This window comes from Muntiacus reevesi, chromosome 2 (assembly GCF_963930625.1).
Source record: "Muntiacus reevesi chromosome 2, mMunRee1.1, whole genome shotgun sequence".
NCBI classification, from domain to species: Eukaryota; Metazoa; Chordata; class Mammalia; order Artiodactyla; family Cervidae; genus Muntiacus; species Muntiacus reevesi.
The window spans coordinates 57,884,355-57,907,066 of record NC_089250.1 but is presented as its reverse complement, the minus strand read 5'-3'; the positions used below and the strand labels follow the sequence as shown (position 1 = coordinate 57,907,066).

At 44.4% G+C, this 22,712-nt stretch overlaps 1 protein-coding gene across 1 annotated transcript in view; it reads left to right on the top strand.

Moving 5' to 3' along the window:
• Positions 1-477: 477 nt before the first annotated feature.
• Positions 478-22,712, top strand: part of CASS4 (Cas scaffold protein family member 4) — a 35,313-nt gene continuing 13,078 nt past the window's right edge. Inside the window, exons 1-2 of the mRNA XM_065919707.1 lie at positions 478-556; positions 20,407-20,823. Of these exons, the coding sequence (XP_065775779.1) occupies positions 521-556; positions 20,407-20,823 (453 nt within the window). The 5' untranslated portion in view covers positions 478-520. The remainder of the gene's footprint in view (positions 557-20,406; positions 20,824-22,712) is intronic.

Below are 22,712 nucleotides of genomic sequence, written 5' to 3'. Positions count from 1 at the left end.
CTCATTTTCTCTGGCTGTTGCAGGGCAAATTTTAAGGGGCAAGAAAGAAGAAATACTGACTGCTATCAGAAATGTGTCCTGGCAGCCTGTAATCAGAGAAATAAGTTTGGTCAGTCCAGTGGGAGTTGTTCCACGACGTTCAAGGAATGAGACTGCCGTGCATTCATACACTCAGCTTTTCAAAGTAGGAACTTCACCCTATAAAGGAGAAGACTTTTTTTCCCCTTTTGTGGTTTCTCAGAGCAAATGTGTGACAGTCTCTACTCATAGACGTAGAGGCATTGAGGAGTGAGGGTGGCCTTGATTTCTCATCTCCCCTCCTTCACCTCTTTTCTTCTCCTCTTTCCCATAAAGTCTGCCTTCTGGGAGAACCATTCTGACAATTTCCTGTGCTGTCAGATAGCTCCATAGAATTCAGTTTCTGAGAACCAGCCAGAGGCATGCAGTGACATTGCGTAACCGCTTCTGAAGTCAGAGATATCAGCCGCCCGGCTCAGAGGAGCTGGTTCACAGGAGCAACATGAAAGGAGCAGGCATCCTGGACAGAGCGCCCAAGGTGAGTGGCTGGGCGGTCTGCAGGGGCAGAAGGTGGAGCAGTCTGTTTGGGTTAAGGACAGCGGCTGATTTCAGTGCTGAGTTTCAGATGAAGTCAAAAATGTAACAGTAACCTGTAAGCTCTAGAGGGGAAAGTTTCATGGCAGTTTAAGTGCAGAAAATATATGTGCTGTAAAACTCCTTACCAGTCTGACTCAGAGTTGGATGCAAATTATTTTCTAGCAAAACTCAGTGTACATGATTGATAACACAACCCATCTCTTTGTGCCCATTCACCTTCTAACACATTTCTGAGCGAGACACAGGTCTCTGCTCTGGCCCTGAGCCCTCAGCAGGCTTTCCTATGCTGTTTTCATGATACCTTCTGTACTGATTATGCCTGAGCAGAGCTCAAGTCTGTGGCAAGGATCAAAAAGATTTTACTATTAGAAAGTTGAAATGGCTGCTTAAAAAAAAAAACAAAAAATTGCTCAGACACAGGGAAAGTGAAGGTCAGGGTTATTTTGCTACATCTTCTTAAAATTTTAAGTAGAACAGGAAAAAGAAATGAAGCAATTATGAAATGGGGAGCTTGTTTATATGATTAAATATGTGATATTTATTATTAAAATAATAATCATAGGTGTCACTAGTGAAAGTTACAGCTGAATAGCCTATGACAGCCTCTGTTATATATCTTAGCTACCCTAGAATTTTGTACTCAACTATTTTCTTTGAAAAAGTTTTAAAGCACTGGGAAAACAGAAAAAAAAAAAAATTCAGTAAACTTGTGCATTATCCTTTACCTAGATTCACTGATTCCAGGTACTTTATCACATTTGTGTGCATCTATTTGTATATATTTAGATGCAGGCTACATTCACATTTTCCAGAAATGAAAAATTATCCTTCCTAGCTTTTTTGGCTATTAGTATGTCTTTGTGTATGTGAGTGTTTTGTTTTTCTAATCCCAGACTCATTCCAGGATCACACATTTTGTTTGTTAGGTCTCTGTCAACCGTAATCTAGAACAATCCACTACTTTTTATTTCTTTCCTAATGTTGGCATTTTCTATGAATATCCAGTTTTTTTTATGATTTAGACTTCTTTTTATTTATGGGTCACTAAATCTGCCCAGTTTCTACAGAACTTTGCAGCATGTGATTAGTATATATATATATATGCATGTAATGTATATCTGATAGTCTCAGCACCCCCATAAAATTCTATTATTGAAAAAAAAATTCTATTATTGATATTATACAGATAGTAACAGCTGATCTTTACTGACTGTCCATCTGCCAGGCCTGGTGCTGAGTTTTCTGCTTGCTTTTTCTTATTATATCCTCTCACCATCTCCATGAGGTAGGTGTGTTACTTTTATCCTCATTTTACGGATGAGGAAAGTAGACCAGATGAGGACAGATGACCTTGGAACAGCTTGACAAGGTCATTCTCTAGTAAGTAGAATGCCAGGAACCAACCAGGTAGACTGACCCAAGCCCCAGCTCTTAATCACCTCACTACAACCTGATCCTTAGGCAAGAGGTCCACACTCTTTTCATAAAGAGCCAGATAGTGTTTTATACTCTGTGGGCCACCTCTGATCTCCAGTGCATATTCTTGTTTGTTTTTACAACCCTTCAAAAATATGAAATATTTTAACTCTTGGACTGGTCACGCAGATTTGGTCCAAAGGCCCTAGTTTGCCGACCCAAGTCTTAGATGAATGACATGTGAACTGGTTCAAACGTCCCCACCCGGTAAGGGCAGTCACAGGGCAAGAACCCAAGTCTTCCACTCCCAGTCCTAAGGCAGCCTCACCTCACAGTTTCCCCAGCATTCCTACAAAACCACCAATACACAAATAAAAAAATATGCTTTTAAAAAAATGGCTTTACAAGAGGGGGAGCAGTAACTGAATATCTGTGGGGTTTCTTGTCTTTCACAGTGAAAACTATGTATTAGAATGCTGTCTGTTTTAGCACTGCTGATCTACCTCAGTATTTTTAATGCCTACATTGTTGTTTAGGTGCTTCTGATTAGATGGTAACACAATACTTGAGTGGTTGTGCCATGGGAGTGGTCCCCTGCATTGGGGCATCTGACTTTATTTTTTCAGGGGGGCATCTGACTTCAAAGCAGCCCCGCTTTTCACTCGGGTCCCCCCAACACCTCTCACACCCCCATGTCTGCCTGTGCACGTCGAGAGGCGAGCGGAGCCTGCCCTCTCGGGCTGTCCCCAGTGTTGAGGCTTAACAGCCAACCTGGACTTCCTCGTCAATAGAGTTTCACCTGTGTGCACAGCAGATTCTGTGTAATTGTCTGACTTTTATAAAGTTTCCCCAAACTCTCTTATTAAATGAAGAGAAAAACTGAAAAATAAACTTGATAAAATTAGAGCTAGGAAACACTGACCTCAAACAGTGTGACTGCAACAAAAATGGAGACCATGATGCGTTGCCAAGTTGGTAAACCCAGCCTCTCAGTGGACTGTAGCTGACTGGCTCCACATTCAACTCATTCAAAAGCTAGAAAATTAGGTCTAAAAGACAAGATGAATAAGTGGTTTTATTCAATGTAAGTCCTTGCTTTGGACTTTTGGTCATTTCATAAGTGCCTTATTTGTGAAAATAGAGTCTGCGCCTACTTTTATGATTCAGTTCCATTGGTTGCAAATTGTGTTTACTTCTGAGTGTGTGTGTGTGTGTGTGTGTGTGCGTGTGTGCACACGTCCCCACACTTAGAACTGATACTGAAAATAGCATCTTTGTCTCCCTGGAGTGAATGTCCAGAAATCGAAAGAGGAATCATGGGTCAGATAAGCATGATTGTTATTTTCCATCACTTTCTGAGACTCTCGACTATTTGAAAACCTACTTTCTGTAGTATTTTCTCTACAGTCTAGACGTTCTCTCTTATGAGTAGAGCTATAGGCTGTTTGCTCACTTGGTTTTCTGAAAGGAGTTTTCAGACAAGTGTCTTCATTGTGTTACTGAAGGGTGGATGGTCCAGAAAACTGATTGAAGTCATATTTATGTTTTAAGAACTTTTAAATGTCCTGAAATGTTCTCAGCATTTCAGATTTCAGCTTTGGTTGAAAAGCAAATGGTCTTGCTCCATCACACCTCTGAGTGGAATGGTTCCAGATTCCATCGAGGAGGGTCTATAGTGAAGACTTTGAATTGTTTTTAAAAAAAAAACCACCAACATTCCCAGGGTTGGTTTAAACCCTGATAGACTAGGGTGGCGTCGGAGTGCCCACCAGTCGTTGAGACTGTCCTGCTCTGGTGCTTCTGGGCAAGAATGCTCACTGAGGCTTTGTTTGTGAGCGGGGAGCAATTTTAGGCTCTCCTTGTACCTTTAGAAGCTCTGAAGTCATCATGAGACACTTGAAACCCAGTATTTGTTGAAGAAGAACAACTGGGATCACATGCAGAGAGCTCGCCATGGCCCACAAGGCCTTACCTGATCCACTCCCACCAGCTCCCCCACTGGAGCGAATTCCTCCCTCACCGAATTCCTCCCCCTTCTCCCCTGCCGTTCCTGGCCTGGCATGCTCCTCTCTTCCTGTGGCTGGACCACTGGGTACTTCTCTCAAGCATCTCGCCAGCCAGAGGCCCTCTGCACCACCCTATCTAAACCACCTCCCTTTATACACCCGTTGCATCATCTCACCATGCATCTCAGCCTCTCTTATCAAGATGGGAAATTGTTTGTTTCCCGCTCTGGAAAGTCAACTCCACCAGGGAAAGATCTGGGCTTTCTCATTCAGCGCTGCAACTTTACGTATTTATTTATAGCTGTGCTGGGTCTTCTTTGCTGCACAAGGACTTTCTCTAGTTGCAGAGAGTGGCGGGGGTACTCTAGTTGTGGAGGGCAGGTTTCTCATTATGGTGCCTTCTCTTGTTGCAGAGCATGGGTCCTAGGTGCACGGGCTGCAGTAGTTATGGCTCCTGGGCTCTAGGCTCATAGTTGTGGTGCACGGGCTACGTTGTCCATGGCATGTGGGATCTTCCCGATCAGGGGCGGAACCTGTGTTTCCTGCATTGACAGGTGGATTCTTTACCACTGAGCCATCAGGGAAACCCTCAGTGCTGCATCTTTGGTGCCTACACACAGTAGGTATTCAAGAAACACTTAGGTGTATGTGTGTGTGTGAATGAATGGGAGGTTAACAGGCGTGCAGAGCCCTTGCGACACAGCCTTGAGGACAGGAACGGTACTTCCTGCTTATCAGATGTCTGGGAACAGAGGTCATCCCTGACTCTCAGCTTTCCTAACTCCTCCCTGGCCCCAACCTGACCCCTCTCAACCTAGACACTTGAGAATCACCTGCTCCTTCTCCCTTGATCAGATGTTGCCTTAGCTCTGAGCCTTTGCAACTGAAGTCATAGCCTTAAAGACTGGTGGCCTCCCTCTGACCTTATCCAGCAGCTTGACCCCTTCACCTACCTGCCTCCCAAGGCAGGACAGGCCGACGCAGCACCCAGTGGAAAACACAACTCATGGTTCACTGTCATCCTTTCACCCAACACATAGTTATCGAGCTCTGGGGATCAGAGTGATCAACACCCTGTTCCCGTGGAGTCAGAAGGTCAGTAAGTCAGTAAAGGGACACATTGATTTCAGATGCTGCTAACTGCCCTAAAGAAAACAAAACAGGGTGACCTGGCAGAGGTGATAGACAAAAAGGGCCTCTCTGGAAACCAGAATGATGGGGAAAGTATTCCCAGCAGAGGGAACAGCAAATGCAAGGGCAGGAATGAACTCAGCAGAGCAGAGTGTCGGTGAAAAGGCCAGTGATGTTAGAGAAGAGTCACAAGGGGAGAAAGTGTCAGAAGCGACATTTGAGGGGTCAGCAGTGTCCTGTGCACACTGGGTCTCGTCGACACTGTAAGAACTTAGACTATGAACTTGAACTGCAGCATAAAGCAGTAGCCTGTTTAAAGCAGAAGGTGACATGGACTGTCTTACCTTTTAAAAGATCACTCAGGCTGCTGGGTGCCCACAGACAGTCAGTAGGAGAGTGCAGAAGCAGGAGATGAGTCAGGAGGCCGAGCAGGACTTCCTTTCCATCTCGGATTGTACCCTGCTGTTCCCGATACACACGGAGAAGCATCAATCGCTCTGCCTTTTGAAAAAAATAAGATGTTTGGTGTTCAAAGGTGTCAGGAGATGGGAACAGAATGAAGAGTAAATAAAGGTATAAATAACTTTTAGTAAACTGCACGTGCTAAATAGTTTTCTTTTTTAAGGAACTGATTTTTTATTTAATTTTTTAATTGGAGGATAATTGCTTTACAGTGCTGTGTTGATTTCTGCCATAGAACAATGTGAATCAGTCTTAAGTAGACATATATCCCATATATCCCCTTTCTCTTAAACCACCCTCCCAGCCCCCCCTGATTTCTTTTTTTTTTTTTTGGCCACACTGAGTGACCTGAGAGATAAGTACCCAGAATTGGGATTGAACCCTTGCCCCCCTGTAGTGGAAGCTCAGAATCTTAACCACTGGACCACCAGTAAAGTCCCAAGAAACTGATGTTTATTTTTCACCAACTTTATTTCCATTTTCTGTTGAAAATCCTTTCCTTCAAAAAAAAAAAAAAAAAGAAAATCCCTTTCTTCAGTCCACAAATATTAAGCCAGATGCTGCTCTAAATGCCACAGAGAAAAAAGGTTTAGTCTCCTTTCTCAATACTTAATAAATCATCATTAGCATTAAAAATCCAGTACAGAATATTATTCTTTCCCCAGTTTGATAATCTTTAATTCCCTTAACAGGGTATTTACTAAAGAGCTCACTTTGCTGGGGGCAGGGGGGGCTGGTGGCAGTGGAGTGGGGGAGGAAGCAAAACAGAACACAACACCATCGCACTTACCCCTAAAGTTAAAAACATCTGCTAGGAGACTTTTCAAAGGAAAGTGGCCTGCATGATAATGGAATGGGGAAGCGGCTGTAGAAACATGTGTGGTCATCTTGGAACCGTGATGACTCAGGGAGGAAATGACAAGAGGGGAAATAACTTCAAAGGAGGAAGGTGGGAGGCTAGTAACAACAAAAAAAAATGCCCCTACAAGTGATACTCGAAGACTTCAACATGAGTTGCAAAAAGGGGAAGTCATCTGTTAGGAACCACTTCCAAATGCAGTGCTCGTGAGCCATGTGTTTAGCAGAATGGGAGAGGGCTCTTGCGTGCCCACGGCCAGGACAGGGTTAGGACCCAGAGTGCAGCAGAGGGTGGCTCCTCGCAAGGAGGGTTTGCCGGTTCCTAAGGCGCCTCAAGGAAGTGTTAATCCTGGGCAGGTCCAGGAGACCCATCTGCCCATTCAGAGTGGTTTGCCATGACTTTATAAATTAGTGAACTGTTCTTTTTCTTTAAACCATTGCTTTTCAAGACTTCTCTGGTGGTCCAGTGGTTAAGACTCTGGGCTGCCAGGGCAGGGGTCATGGGTTTGATTCCTGGTCAGGGAACTAACCTTTGCGTCCCAAGAGCAACAGCAGTTTTGTTTGTCATACATTTGTTACAGCAGCCTATCATTTGGGGGTTGCAGTTGGGGAGAACTGGGGTAAGAAAGCAGTAGGATGCTTCTCTCTTGGAGATATTTGACATCTGGTTAACAAAAGCTGAAAGGTGCTTGGTGGTCCAGTGGCTAAGACTCCAAGCTCCCAGGGAAGCGGACCCTGGTTTGATCCTTGGTCAGGGAACTAGATTCTGCACACCACAATTAAGACCTGTTGTAACCAGATAAATAAATATATATTTTAAAAAAGAATGTTCACTTGGGTTCAGAATTTTAACTCACAGGTTGAAAGAGCATGAGAATCAATTACTAACAGCGAAAACATCAAGTGGCTTTTATACTTTGGGAAACACCAAAATGTAGGGATCAGAAAATCAACAGGGAGAGTTGCAGAGCACGTTGTCTATAACCTTCCTTGTGGTGTCTCCTGTAAGGCTAGCAATTGGTTTGCCTGTGGCTCATTACTGACAACAAAATGAATAAACCTGGTAACCTGGGAAAAAATCCTGCTAACAGAAGGGGAGAAGAACTTAAAGAACAGGTGGCTTGTTGCTTTCCTAACAACCCTAATAATGACCCTAGGCAATGGAGAATTCCGTGAACAAGTATGAACCTTCACTTATTTCTCTGCAATCTATTAAATAGCTTGGACCAGGTTTGAATTCTTCCTGATCAATCAAATGGAAAAACCACACCCTGCAGGGACTTTGACCTCGGTCACACGAGATTACTTTAGGTGTGGTCCATAGATGGGAGATTTGTTAATGTTAGCTATGTATTCTAATGTGCATTGGGAAAAAACTAAAGCTGGCTCATCAAATTTTTAATTTCATAGGTCATATTGCTTTGGGAGAGTGTTGTTTTTTTAATTGGATTAATTTAATATTGTTCTTTAAGTTAGAAAGTACACAAAGAGCACACAGATATGACAGGAATCATGCAGTTAATAGTCATCCTTCCTGGTGGCTCAGACAGTAAAGCGTCTGCCTGTAATATGGGAGATCCAGGTTCGATCCCTGGGCCAGGAAGATTCCCCTGGAGTAGAAAATGGCAACCCACTCCAGTACCCCTGCCTGGAAAATCCCATGGGCGGAGGAGCCCTGTAGGCTACAGTCCATGGGGTTGCAAAGAGTCGGACACAACTGGGTGACTTCACTTTCCTTTTTTCCTTTCCTATGCAGTTAATAGACACACAAAGTTTAAGAAGCACAGTCTTAGACAAAGCTTTCCCCCAGTAGGGGTGGTGTAATTGCTTCAGACTGCTCAAAGGCCTTGAAACACCTTCTTTGGTCTCCACGCCATTCCTTCCCTTTACCTTTCAAAGCAAGAAACAAGGAAGGAAGGAAAAGATGAGCTAGGAAAAGATCGCACCTGTCACTTTCTTTAACTCCTCTGATGACTTTCACAAAATAGGAGATAAGAATAAGAAAAGAAAAGAAAAAAGAATAAGAGAAGAAACTGTGCAAAATGTGTGTGTGTTGGGGGGGGGCGGTTGGAACTGGATGGGAACCCTACACTTTCAGATGAGGGTCCTGTCCTGAGATCCAGGAAGTTCTCAGCTACTTGCCCTCCTCCCTCCACAAGTTTCTCACAAGAGAAAGCTGAATCCCAACCACTTACCTTGGCCCACCTTTGCTCTCAACAACTCTTTTCCCCAAACCAAGTATCTTAAACAAAAATTCAGGGACTTGTCTAGCAAGGAAGGAACTTGGAGGTGGGGAGGGGCTTTGGGAAATGGATGAACAAATATGCTGCGTCTCTAGGGCAGTACAGGATACAAAAACAGTTTGGTACAACACCAACCTGTCTTGGGCCACATCCAAAAAGATCAATTACTTAGAAGACCTGGGAGATCTTCATTGTTGCATCATTTCAACCCTGAGCTTAGACTTAAGGGAACTTGTTCACCTTGCTCCCCCTAATACACATCAGACATACAGTTGGTGCTTGATGAGTGTCAAATCAGTGAAGCAGGGAAAGCATATTTTAGCAAAGTTCCCATGAATAGGGGAAGTATATTCAAACATCTGGGTCCAGTGAAGACCCAAATCTATTGGATAACCACACTATTCAGGCATCAGGGAAGAAAATGCCTCATTTCCACGCAGTGGCTTTGGAATTTTTTTCTGGCCACTGTCTCTTCCTCAAACTCTTATTAGTCTACAATGCCTTCTGCGGCTACGGAAGTCCCCGTGTGAGAGACTTTTTTTACATCTGAACCATCAGGAAGAATTCAAAGCTGAAAATATCAGACTTCAACGTTATGATGGAGAAATCAGTTAAGGTTGTGCCTGTTCACATAGTCAGGATCATTTTTAGAGATGTTGAGAAAACAAGGAAACCTTCTTTTATTTGTTTCTCTCTCTCTTTTGTTTTTCTTTTAATATTTTTGATGCATTCTTAGCATGCTCTTTTTTTTTTTTATTTGGTTGCACTGGGTCTTCGTTGCCGCTCTCAGTTTTCTCTAGTTGAGGCGAGTGGGGGTTATTCTTTGTTGCAGTTCGCGGGCTTCTCATTACGATGCTTTCTCTTGTTGCAGAGTGTGGGCTCTAGGGCACGTGGGCTTCAGTAGTTGTGGCTCTCAGGCCCTAGAGCATGGGCTCGGTAGTTGTGGTTCACAGGCTTAGTTGCTCTGTGACATGTAGGATCTTCCTAGACCAAGGATCAAACCCATGTCCCCTGTATTGGCCGGTGGATTATTTACCACTGAGCCACCAGGAAAGTCCTGTTTCTCTTAATCTGGAAAAGGGTATTTCAATATTTCAGTTAAATAACTTCAGATGACTTTCTCTGCATTCTGGAGCCTTTCTGTCCAGAACTTTTCAACTTTTTCCTCAAAGTGGAGTAGTAGACACCAATTATTTTCCTAGCCCATCCAAGCAAATTAATATTAAGCACAAGAAAGACAGCAGTTTTCCCTCAGCATCTCTCATTTAACTACTTTGCAAAGTTAAAAAAAGAAACTCCGAAAGAAACTACTCTTCTTTATACTGTGGGGATAATGCAAGAAATTACTTAGCTCTCAATTCATTAAAAAAAAAAATCTAAAAAAAATAAATAAATAAAAAATAAAAAAGTAAAAAAAAATCTAAATATTTCTAAAAATTTCTGAAAAAGAAATACAGATCAATGTAGCCATGGTGTCTCAAGTTCTGCAGCACCCATGTTTAGGTATGACACATTCAAAGGAAATAATTTAATAGAGTTGCCAATCTCCAGGCAAGTTCTGGTTGCGAAATGTACCATCTTGCTATGTTAAGCGACTCTCGGTTCCCTGTAACTTGTGGAATTTTACTTTTCAATGTAATTGTGGCTACAGATAGCTACTGAAATTCATGAAAGGAAAGAAAAGTTAATATAACTTAAAGAAGAGAAAGAAGAGGAGGCCTGGTGGTCTCATAATACAATTCCATGCAAATGGTTAAACTAACACCTTCCCCAGTGTTAGAAGCATGCAATGCACAGCTGCAGTGTCCTCCGGCTGCTCGTCCTTCATTTCTGGTCTTGGGAACAGTCCCCTCAAAGGAGGCCTCCCATCTGGTCCAGGTGTTTATGCCCAGGACTCCTGTCATTCAGCAGTTGACCAGAGCGGAGGGGGCGTGATGGGGACAAAGGCAGCCCGCCTCCCCCGTTTGCCTGGAGGCTCATTCCGTGCCTCTCACACTTGCTTGGGCCAGCCCAGAAACTCCCTTAAAGCTTCTTCCAGACTAAATTTCTGTAATTTTTTTTTCAAATTGTATTTGTTTATTTATGGCTGTGCTGGGTCTTTGTTGCTGACCAGGGGCTTTCTCTAGTTGCTTTCTCTAGTTGCTGACCGGGTGCTTTCTCTAGTTGCTGCAGCTACTTTCTGGTTGCGGTGTGCGGGCTTCTCATTGCAGTGGCTTCTCTTGTTGCAGAGCACGGGCTCTAGGGCACGCAGGCTTCAGTAGTTGTGGCCCACAGGCTTAGTTGCCCCGTAGCATGTGGAATCTTCCTGGACGAAGGTTGGAACCTGTGTTCCCTGCATTGGCAGGTGGATTCTTCACCAACGGACCACCAGGGAAGTCCCAACTTCTGTGATTCTTAGCACACCTGCAGTTAGACCCTGTTGCATTTATTTTTAATATTATTTATTGATTTTTTTTGGCTGCATTGGGTCTTAGTTGCAGCGTGCAGGAGCTTTCATTGCGGCATACAGAGTCCTCTCTAGCTCTGGCACACAGGCTTAGTTGCCCAATGACATGTAGGATCTTATTCCCCAACCAGGGATCGAACCCATATCTCCTGCATTGGAAGGCAGATTCTTAACCAGTGGACCAGCAGGGAAGTCCCTGACCCTGTTGCATCTAAGTGGTAGGTCTCTGTTGCCTTCTCTGGGGATCTTTACACTGTAGTCCTACTCTCAAGGAGCTGGGGAGAAAAAAACACTAACAAAATCAGCTGGTTCTCGACAATGGTCCAAACACTTCTCAGCTTTTCTTTCATGCTGTAAATGGTCCTCTGAATGGATGGACAATGAAAGTGCCATCAATGGTGTGAGTTATCCCAGAAGTTCATGAAGGGTCTCCTCAGGTGAGGGATGCTTTTATGTGACAAAATGCTTTTGGTTGAGATGAAGACTGACTTGGTCAAGGTTCCCATCTAGCAAATCTGGAAGTAGAACAGTGATCATGACAAGCAGGAGTGCAAGTTCACCAACACAGAAGCCATTTTCTTCCAACAGAACAGAACCCTCTTTACACTAGATTCTTGAGTTGAAAAATCAAAACATGCACATGTGATTTTAAAAACTAAAACTGTACCAGTGAACATGGACTGAAAGTATGTTTTCCTTTAACCCCAGATCTCTAGGGTTTCCTGGTCTCCAGTTCCCCAACCCAGAGGGGTAGCCCCAATGACTTATGTCTTCTTCCAGAAAGATGCTGTCCTCATAGAAGCATACCATCTGCACAGTTTCTCATCTTGCATTTAAAAATATTAGCATTCAGGGATTCCCTGGTGCTTAAGTGGTTAGGACTCTGAATTTTTGCTGCCCAGGTCCAAGTTCAACCCTTGGTCGGGGAGCTAAGATCCCACAAGCTGCATGACACAGTCAAACAATAATGCTCTGTTTTTGAGACTGTTCCACTTCACCTCATATAAATTCTACCTTGTTCTTTTTAATGACTGTATAGTATTCCATTATACAAATGTGTCATTATTTGTCAGTTATTACATTGAAGCCATTGTCTGAATTCTTTTTTTTTTTTTTTCGGTCTGAATTCTTAATGCAGTATCTAATTCTGATGCTCTAACCATGCAATTTATCCAACTGTGTTAAAATGTTTTTTATCAGCTTGCCATCCCTCTCTCCTGAGGCACCCTTGGTCATTTCCTCACCCAGCGAAATGCACATGACATTGTGTGATGGACAGTGTGCTAACCACTATGACTTGAAGGCTAAAAGGAAAGACTCCAGGGTCAGATTTGCCTGTGTGCCAATCTTGGTTCTATTTCTTGCCTCTCTGAGCAGCTTTTGGCTACTCACTCACCCTCTCTGTGACTTAACTTTCACATCTCTTAAATGGGACGTTAGTAACAGTCCCTGCTTTATGGAATTGTGACTACCAAGTGAGATAATCAATACTGATTACTTATCCCAGTGCCTGAAACCGAGTTGAAAAGCTATGTGCAATCCATATGAATGAGGGATTGGCTAAATTAGTAAACAACAGCATGAACATGCCTCAATATACCTCCGGAAGATTAGAGAGGAAGTTTTTTCTCTTTGCTTAATTACAGGAACTCAATATTAGCTGACAGACAGGGTGTAAGAAGTCTGCATTGTTACATCGACATTGCAAAGTGGGGAGCCTTCCCAGAGAGTCTTTGCAGTGACTCCTTGAAAGCCTGTCTGCCCCTCCCTCATCTCTCCTGAGGTTACCTCACAGAATGTTGTCACTCATCAGTGTCTCCCATGAAAAGATGTCATGTGGATACTGTGCTTCTTCCTCAGGGTTGTCCTTCTTCCTCTCTCTTTCTTCCCCTTTTGGAGAATGTGGGTGGGAAAGAAAAAATGGAGGTGGTAAGGGGATTTTTATTATGCTTTTGGAAATTTTCTTTCTCTCTCTCTCCTTAAAAAAAAAAAAAAAAAAACAACATTATGCTTTAAAATATGATGGAAAATAAACAGTCACAGGCCAACAGATAGTATCATTCTCTCTGCTTTGATCATTCTAAGCCTATCTATGTATTTACATGATTTGAAATACTTCCAAGTACATTGAAGGGGAGACCTTTGTCTTTAAAGATGATCAAAGAGCTTTCTCCATTCTGCATTTACTCCTGATGTTCTAAGTCTGGACAGCAGCCTCATAAAGACGGATGAGAGAATACTGCATGGATCTCAAAGAAGTTCCTACATGTAGGGAAAACCTCCGTGAACCTCAGGGGTTCATATTTCCCATACACCACAGGATTTGAAATATTTACAGCATATGTGGTTTTAAAAATTGTGACTTCTGTATAACTGTTCTCTCTCATGGCCCTCAGAAGGGAAGTATGACCATTCCATCACCTTCCCCTAAAACTAACTAAGAATTCTTGGAAGTAAGTCATGGAATCTGTGAGAAGGACGCTAACATGCTAAACATGGACACTTTTCAAAGAAGGATTTTAGTAGAAGAAAAACACTCATCTTGTTAATGGGGTTCCATGACATTGTACAGAGCAGGGAGCCAGCAACCACCTGCTACTCAGAGTTCCTTGCACATTTATGAGCTCTCTCTCCTTGTTCGTGGCATTTATTACTTCTTGTTGTATGCTGATGTCCTCATGGTATAATTATCTTCCCAAGGAAAAGATTATTTTCTAGATACTTTAATGGAAACATCCCAGGATCCTTATTCTCCTATCCCCTGCCACTAACTCTGTAATTTCAAGTGTACAAGAGTCTGGGAGTGGGGGGAGACTTGTGAAGGATAAAGCGAGGAGGGAGTAGGATTGGGCTGTGATGCTGCTGATCGGACCCTTGTCGAGGGAGAGAGGGGAGCCAGCAGGGGAGGATAGAGAGAGCCTCAGACCATGAGCAATTTGCCCATAGTCATGGATAACATAATGGGGTGGGTGGGAGGCTTCAGAACAGAATGTCCATTAGAGAACTCCTGCATTGGGCATGAATGCTCCAGCGACCCCTAGTTTTAATGCCCAGTTTGCAAAGGAAACCAGGGTGAAGCCTCTAAGACCCCAGCAGTGGGCTGGACTCAGCAGTAGAGTACATCATTTGACCCCAGTATTAATAGTTAACTTTTGAAATCTGTCTGAGCATGCCAAAGTCCCCACCACTCTCAAATGTCTGACACCTGGCCTCCCTCCCTGACATACACATACTTCTTGCCTGGTTCTTATGATCATTTGAGTTTGCCTCTCCTGCCTATGGCTTCCCAGGTGGCTCAGTGGTAAAGAATCTTCCTGCCAATGCAGGAGATACAAGAGACCCAGGTTTGATCCCTGGGTTGGGAAGATCCCCTGGAATAGGAAATGGAAACCCACTCCAATATTTTTACCTGGAAACTTTCATGGGCAGAGGAGCCTGGTGCGCTGCAAAGTCCATGAGGCCACCAAGAGCCGGACATAACTGAGAGGCTGAGCACACACACGAACAGGGACTTTAGCAGAGTAGAACAGGAATTGACTTGGACTTTGGGAGTCTATGCGGTGAATTGGCCATAGCAGGCTTCAGAGTCAGGGAGACTCGCATTTGGATCCCTACTCTTCTGCCTGCTGCCTTGTGATCTTAAACTCTCCTAGACACAGGCACCTTAAAGCCTTGAAATGTGGCAAAAACAATAAATAAGGCCCAGCTTGAACACTCTGAGTTTCTGCCACTTTGCTGTTTCAAGTGAACTGAAGAAAAGTGGAAAGGCAAGCAGGAAGGCAAGCTGGGCTCTCAGAGAGCCAGTGTGGGGCAGTCACCGAGGAACTGTGCCCACCCTCCTGGTCTAGAGAGGATGTGACCACCCTGGCAGTGGGAATGATGCAGAAACAAAAGTCGGTAGCTTCAGCAGGTGGCATTTCTACAGGCTCCTCTAACCGGCCTCTGCTTGGAACTGTAGCTGCTTCTGCCAGCTTTCACATCACTGCAGAAGACAAAGCATGGGACCACATCTCTCTCTGCATCTTACTTCCCCTGATCCACAGTGCAGCTCTCTTTCCTTCTCAGCAGTTATAAGCCTGCCCTTCTTTTAAGACTCACCTCAGGGTTGCACACAATCCCTCCGCAGCTCCTCCCAACTGTGCTCCTATAGCCAACCACCTCCATCCTCAGAGCCTCAGGCCTCTCCCACCTGGACTGGACCACCACTGACTATGAGGAGCTTCTTTGGCTTCACATCAGCTCCATCTAATCCCCTTCCCATCCAGAAATTAGAAACATCAACCAATATTGAAGGAAGCCCCAGGCTTTTGTTTACTTCAGACAACCTGGTCAGGGCTTCCATGATAGCTGAGCAGTAAAGAATCCACCTGCCAATGAAGGAGATGCAGGTTTGATCCCTGGGTTGGGAAGATCCCCCTGGAGAAGGAAATGGCAACCTGCTCCAGTATTCTTGCCTGGGAAATCGTATGGATGGAGGAGCCTGTTGGGCTACAATCCATGGGGTCGGAAAAGCATCGAACACAACTTAGCAACTCAATAGCAACAAGACAGCCTGGACATCTTTCAGTTTCCCCGACTCACCATACACTTCACACAAACACACAAACTCACTCCCTCCCTCACCCATTTCTCCTCCTCTGCCTGGATGATTTCTCCCCTTTTCTCAATCCGACTAATTTCTACTCACACCCAGATTGCAACTTCCATGACCAGTTTCTCAGGAAAATGTTCCCTAAGCCCTTATCCATCCCCACTTCCCAACTACACTCAGAATTCCTCATAACTTTCTGTATTTTTCTTGGCTGCACTTAAGAGAAGTAGAAACCCTATGTTTATTTCTGTTGTGATTGGAGTGTGTCTCCTCTGCTAGGATACACACCGACATGAGATCAGGAACTGTTTTCTTCACCACTTTATCTCCCCAGAGCACCAGGCATGTAGTTGATGCTCAAACCTGATGTATGAATAAATGAAGCTAGCTAATTACTCCCGTGGCTCATTGCCAGTTCAGTGTGGATTAGAACTTTGCATATGGCCATTGTGTGAACGTCTCCCCAGAGAGAGAAACTCTTATTCTTTGCCTCTGTTTCCCTAGCCTCCTTTCCCTTCTCCCAACTGTTGTATGAAGATGGGCATTTGGGGGAAATGTTCTTTTTGGAAATTGGCAAGGAAGGTTTCTTCTGTTGTACCTAGGACCTAACTGTTTTTGTGTCCAAAGAGAATAAAAATATAAATACATGCCTTCCTTCATCTCTTGTACTACACAAATGTTCCCAAATTAATACTACCCTGAAAGCCCCTAATCTCACCTGATCTTGGAAGCTAAGCAGAGGTGGGCCTGGTTAGTACTTGCATGAGAGACCACGGGCATACCGGGTGCTGTTGGTCTTTTGGGCTTCCCCAATGGCTCAGGGGGTAAAGAATCCTCCTGCAATGCAGGAGATGCAGGAGACGCAGGTACGATCCCTGAGTTGGGAAGATTCCCTGGAGGAGGAAATGGCAACCCACTCCAGTATTTTTGCCTGGGAAATCCCATGGACAAAGGAGCCAGGCAGGCTACAGTCCATGTGGTCTCAAAGAGGAGAACACCACTGAGCATTCACACACAAAGAATAACTTGAGGGTGGCCTCAGTGATGATCATGGTTGTAATCAGAACGCTGTTGCCGTAGCCCATGAGTCCCTTCGGTCTGTTGTCTGTAAAGCGTTCAGCGCAGTATCAGGGACATAAGAGCTCGATACCTGTTTGCTGAGGCTGCTATTTCTTTTTTTGTTTAATTAGATTAATTAATTTTTATTTTCTGCTGCGCTGGGTCTTCGTTGCTTTTCTCTAGTTGAGGCAAGCAGGGGCTACTCTTTATCGCAGTTCGCGGGCTTCTCATTGCAGTGGCTTCTCTTGTTGCAGAGCACAGACTCTAGGGCATGTGGGCTTCAGTAGTTGTGGCTCCCAGGCTCCAGAGCACAGGCTCAGTAGTTGCAGCGCACGGGATCAGTTGCATGTGGGATCTTCCCAGACAAGGGGTGGAAACCATGTCTCCTTCACTGGCAGGCGGATTCCTCACCCTTCAGCCACCAGGGAAACCCAAGGCTGCTATTTCTCATTTCTCCCCACACTGCAGCCTGTCCGTAAAAGTCTGGCTGGGTCCCAAGTGGGTTCTTTCTTAACATGCCCAGAGGGCCCTCGTCTCTAAGTCCCGTGGATGCACGTGGAGGAGGTGTCCAACCTTCCCGTGCGGTCGGGGACAGCCTCTACAGGAAGTGACTCGAGCTGCGATCTGAAGGATGAGGAGTCACTTGTGCAAATATATGGTTGAAGAGTGAGTGTTCAGGGCAGAAGGACTCACAAGGGCAAAGGTCCTGAGGTGGAGGTAATCTTAGTGCATCGGAGAAAGAAAACAAGGCAGCTGGGGAAAATTAACAGGAGAGAAGCACTAAAATTAACAGGAGGAAGTAACTCAAGCCGGGCAATCAGGCAGAGAGTTTAGGTTTTGTTCTAAAGGTGGTTCTAAGCAATTGGACATTTTTAAACAACAAACCAACAGTCTGATTTATGTGTAAAAAATATCATTCTATACAAATCAAAACTACCATGAGATATCACGTCACACCAGTCAGATTGGCCATCATTAAAAACTCTACAGAACAATAAATGCTTGCAAGGGTGTGGAGAAAAAGGGAAACCTCCTACACTGTTGGTGGGAATTTATTAATAAATTAGTGTAGCCAATGGAGAACACTGTGGAGGTTCCTTAAAAAACTAAAAATAGAGCTACCATATGACCTTGCAATCCCTCGCCTGGCATATAGCTGGAGAAAACCGTAATTCAAAAGGACACATGCACCTCAGTGTTCATTGCACCATTATTCACAATAGCCAAGACATGCATGCAACCTAAATGTCCATTGACAGAGGAATGGATAAAGAAGGTGTGGTACATATGTACAATGGGATATTACTCAACCATTAAAAGAGTGAAATACCATCATTTGCAGCAACATGGATGGACCTAGAGATTATCACACTAATTGAAGTAAACCAGACAGAGAAGGAGAAATATCATATCAAATGTCATTCTGATTGGTGTCTAGAGAATGAATTGGAAGGAGAAGGGTGCAATAATGGATAGGAGGAGAAAACTTCGAATCCATGGGATCTCAGACAAGTCATCTGATCTCTCTGACCCTCAGTTTCCTTGTCTGTAAAATGGGAAGAAGAAAACCTACCTCTGAGGCACCTGAGAATTAACTGATATGATAGCTTCAGTGTCCCCAACACAAAATAATTTCCCATTCAGTGTAGTCTACTGTTAGCTCCCTTTTCTGGGAGAGGAATTCTCCAAGATTTCTTACATGTATTTAATTCTTTTATAACATAAATATTGATAGTCTTTGTTATCAAAACTTTGAGACGTTATTTGACTACAGGAAGTGTCTCTGGACCAGTTATAACAAAATACCATTCTGACGGGAATCCTGTTCTAGCAACATAGTTAGGGTTTTCCTTTGCTGTGACTGTACGCCCTTTAGGGTGTGGGCTGCCACTCTGAAGATTGCAGACTGTCCATGGAAAGTAAACCATGTCTCCAGAGCAAGACTGTCAATGTCCATTTGGTGCCTGATTAGGTGGGTGATCACACAAGGCAATTGTTCTCTAGACAAGTATCCCCTTTTGAAAAGGCAAGTCCACCAACTAAGGTGCTGCCAATCTGGGCGCTTCCAAGCACCTGCCATGTTGAAACAACTGCTCTGCCTAAACACACACTCTATCTTATTTCCAGACAAATGCAAGCACATTTCAGATAATGGGTTTTTTCTTCTCAGACTGCGTTAAATGTATTTCATGGGAATTGTGATGATAGATTGGAGACTGTGTTTTGCTTTCCGTTTTCTCCCCAGTGTGAACAAAGTCTCATTTTCAAAAAGGTAAAATCATAACTCTCATGCAAATATGAAATGAACTCACGCCAAGGATTTTATTAAACTTATTAATTAATGAGGGAACCAGAAAAAGGTTAAAATCAGGTCAAGGGGCATTTGAGGAGTTAGGTATTTGTAGGCAGTACAGTACCATTGCTGTCATCATAACAGGTGGGGTTTTTTTGTTGTTGTTTGCGATTTTTTGAGAGTCATGTAGCTTACAGAAAGAGTCTGGGCCTGAGAATTAAGAGATTGTTTGTATTTTGATCCTGGCTGTGTAGACTAGTCACTCACCCTCTGTGTCTTTGTTTCACTGCATGTGAATAAATGAGCATAAAGGGAGCCTCTGCTCTGAGCCTGAGTCCATGCTCTGAGTCTGGGTCCGTGCTCAGTGCTGCGAGAGAATAGCAAATATAGCAAGACGTGATCCCCAAAGTCATGGAGCTTCCAAGGCCAGCCAGGAGAAAAGCAACAACCAGGAAAATAGCAATAGAATCGTTTTGACAGTTTGCAGCCAAGCTTCATGGAGCACTTAGGAAGTGCCAGGCACTGTTCAGTGAGCTTTCTATACATATCAACCCATTTAATTAATAACTTTGTGAGGCAGAGGTGGCACTAGTGGAAAGAATCTGCGTGCAGTGCAGGAGATTCAAGAGACATGGGTTCAATCCCAGGGTCGGGAAGATCCCCCGGAGGAAGAATTGGCAACCCACTCCAATATTTTTGCCTGGAGGATCCCATGGTCAGAGGAGCCTGGAAGGCTACAGTCCAAAGGGCTGGAGAGAGTCGGACATGACTGAGTGACTGAGCACACTCACATGAGGTAGATAGTGCTATTATTCCCATTTTACAGACAAGGACACTGAGGCCCAAAGATAGTGGCTAATTTACTTAAGGGCACAGAGCTAGGAAGTCAGAGCCAGGATTTCAACCTAGTTCTGTGCTAGGCTGCCGTCTACTGTATACCTCCGGTGGGTCGTTTGTTCAGTCATTCAGTGGTGTCCAGGTCTTTGTGACCCATGTACTGTAGCATCATCTCCTGGATCTTGCTCAAACTCATGTCCATTGAGTCAGTGATAGGTAAGACTACTTAGAAGTTCTGACATTTCACCTGAGACTCTTCCCACCTCCCCAAGTATGGCTAGAAATAAATCGGGCAAACGGCAGGGACGAGGGTCTCTGTGGGGGGAGGTGGGTGGGAGGGGAGGAAATGAGATAAAGGAGCAGCTGTGACTGTGTTCTAAGCGAGTGGTGTGGCAGTCTTGGTCCTTGGCAATAACAATGACTGTGAATTCTTTCTCTCCCATCTCCAGACCCTCTTGGCCAAGGCACTTTATGACAACCACCCTGATTGTGCCGATGAGCTGGCTTTCTGCAAAGGAGACATCCTGACCATTCTGGAACAAAATGTGCCAGAAAGCGAAGGCTGGTGGAAGTGTCTGCTCCACGGGAGGCAAGGCCTGGCCCCTGCCAACCGCCTCCAAATCCTAGTGGAGGCCCCCACAGACAGGCCTCGTCCCCCTTTCCTGAAAGGCCTGGACAATGCTCCCACCATCTCCCAGGAGACCTATGAGGTGCCCACCCTGCTCGACCCCACATCTCCTGTGTACGAGCAGATGAAGAGTTGGGTGGAGAGGCCCCCGCCTCCCACAGTCCAAATCTACGAAGTCCCTGACCCACCTGCCTGTGCCAGAATCGTCTGTGAAAAGACCCTAAGCTTTCCAAAACAGGTAAGTACATTTCCAGACAGAAGAAATAGGTCAAAAGGTAGGCAGCACCCAGGGCCTGAATACCCTTGAATTGTGGGTATCCATCAGGAGAGCAAACGTACAGGATGGGAACCAGACATTTGGGATGATTGGGTTGTCATTAACACTCTGGGTACCCTGGTGGTTCCTGGCTTGCCAAGACCCCCACACTTTGCAGGAAACTGAACGCTTAGTTGAGCTGAGTCTGAAAGAATGACAACATTCACAGTGGTCTCTTTTTACACTAGGAAGAAACATTCGTTAAACGGAGGGGTTGAATTTCCATGGGTCAAAGGCAAGAAATCATGCATCAGATTTAAAATATGTGTTCCTTTCAACCTAGAAAGGATTTCCAAAATTGTTGCAGAAATATACAAGAAGGCAGAAATATATCTGAATGAAGAAGTCATAGCCATTGCTGTATTATTTGTTATAGAGGAAAATTCCAGTTGCCTAAAGGGATATTCATGGAAGATTGGTTACATAAGTCTTGGCAGTACCCTACGACGAGCCACTGTGTGTGTGTATGTGTGTGTGTGCGCGCGCTGCAGTTATGGGGGGAAAAATGAAATTAGTTCTATAAGGTATTTATAAGGGAGGGAGAAAGAGCCATTTAAATAAAAACCTAACAAACAAACCAAAAAAACTTTAAAAAGTGTACGTATATATGTGTGCATTGAAAAGAACACACACCAGCAGTGGTCACCCTTAGGAAGTGGAACTGGTTAAGGAGAAAGTGAAAGAAGTCATTAAACAGGGATCTGTACTTTATTCGCTTCTGTGTCCCCTGAACCTTGGACGTGCCTAGCCTGGGGTGGGTACTTGATAAATATTTGATGAACAAAGAGACTAAAAGGTTGATTTGTGTGTTATATAAAACATGTATTACATCTGTAATTTTTAAAAAGTAACATTTTTTTAAAGTAGAGGAAAAGAAGCACTTTGTAAATGCAGAATGAAACATTTTTTTAAAGTAGGAGAGGAAGGGACTTCCCTGGTGGTCAAGTGGTTAAGATTTCGCCTCCCGATGCAGAGAGTGCAGGTTCAATCCCTGATTGGGGAGCTAAGATCCCATATGCCTTGGGGCTAAAAACCCAAAATGTAAAATAGAAGCAATATTGTATCAAACTCAATAAAGACTTTAAAAATGGTCCACATCAAAAAAAAAAAGAAGAAGAAAGAAGCAGGAATTAACAAAAGAAAAAAAAATTAATGCACTGTTTCCCTCCAAGCCCCAGCCTTCATGAGGTGTTAAGAATGCAACACAGTCTTGCATGGTCTTCAGTCACTGCAAGCATTTCCTGCCATCACGCACTTTGCTTTCAGCTCAGATGACACATCCCACCTGGCCTCAGCTCTGCACAGGGGTCCTGATGAGGCCCTAGGCCAGGAGAGGCCCCTCCTCCCATGTATGTGCTGCCCCACCTCCCAGGAATGTCCCACTTACCCTGCAGGCCTCCTCCACACCAGATTCTTCTTTGATCCCTTAAGAGATTTTTTTAAAGTCTTTATTGCATTTGTTACAATATTGCTTCTGTTTTATGCTTTGGGGGGTTTTGGGGAGTTGGGGGGCACTTGGGATCTTAGCTCCCTGACCAGGGATGGAACCTGCTCACCCTGCACTGGAAGGTGAAGTCTTAACTGCTGGACCATCAGGGAAGTCCTTAAGAGATTCTGAATACTTCAGATTGCCTGCCTCCCTGGGCTGCCAGGGAGACGTCCCCAGGCAGACGACCCCAGGCAGACGACCCATGTTACACAGAACAGCTGCCCCTCTAGGCACCGACTATAAACACCAGAAAGAGGTGGCTGATTGCCCTGCAGCCATCTGTGGGGTGGACCTGAAGTCCCTTTTCTGGAACAACTGGCCC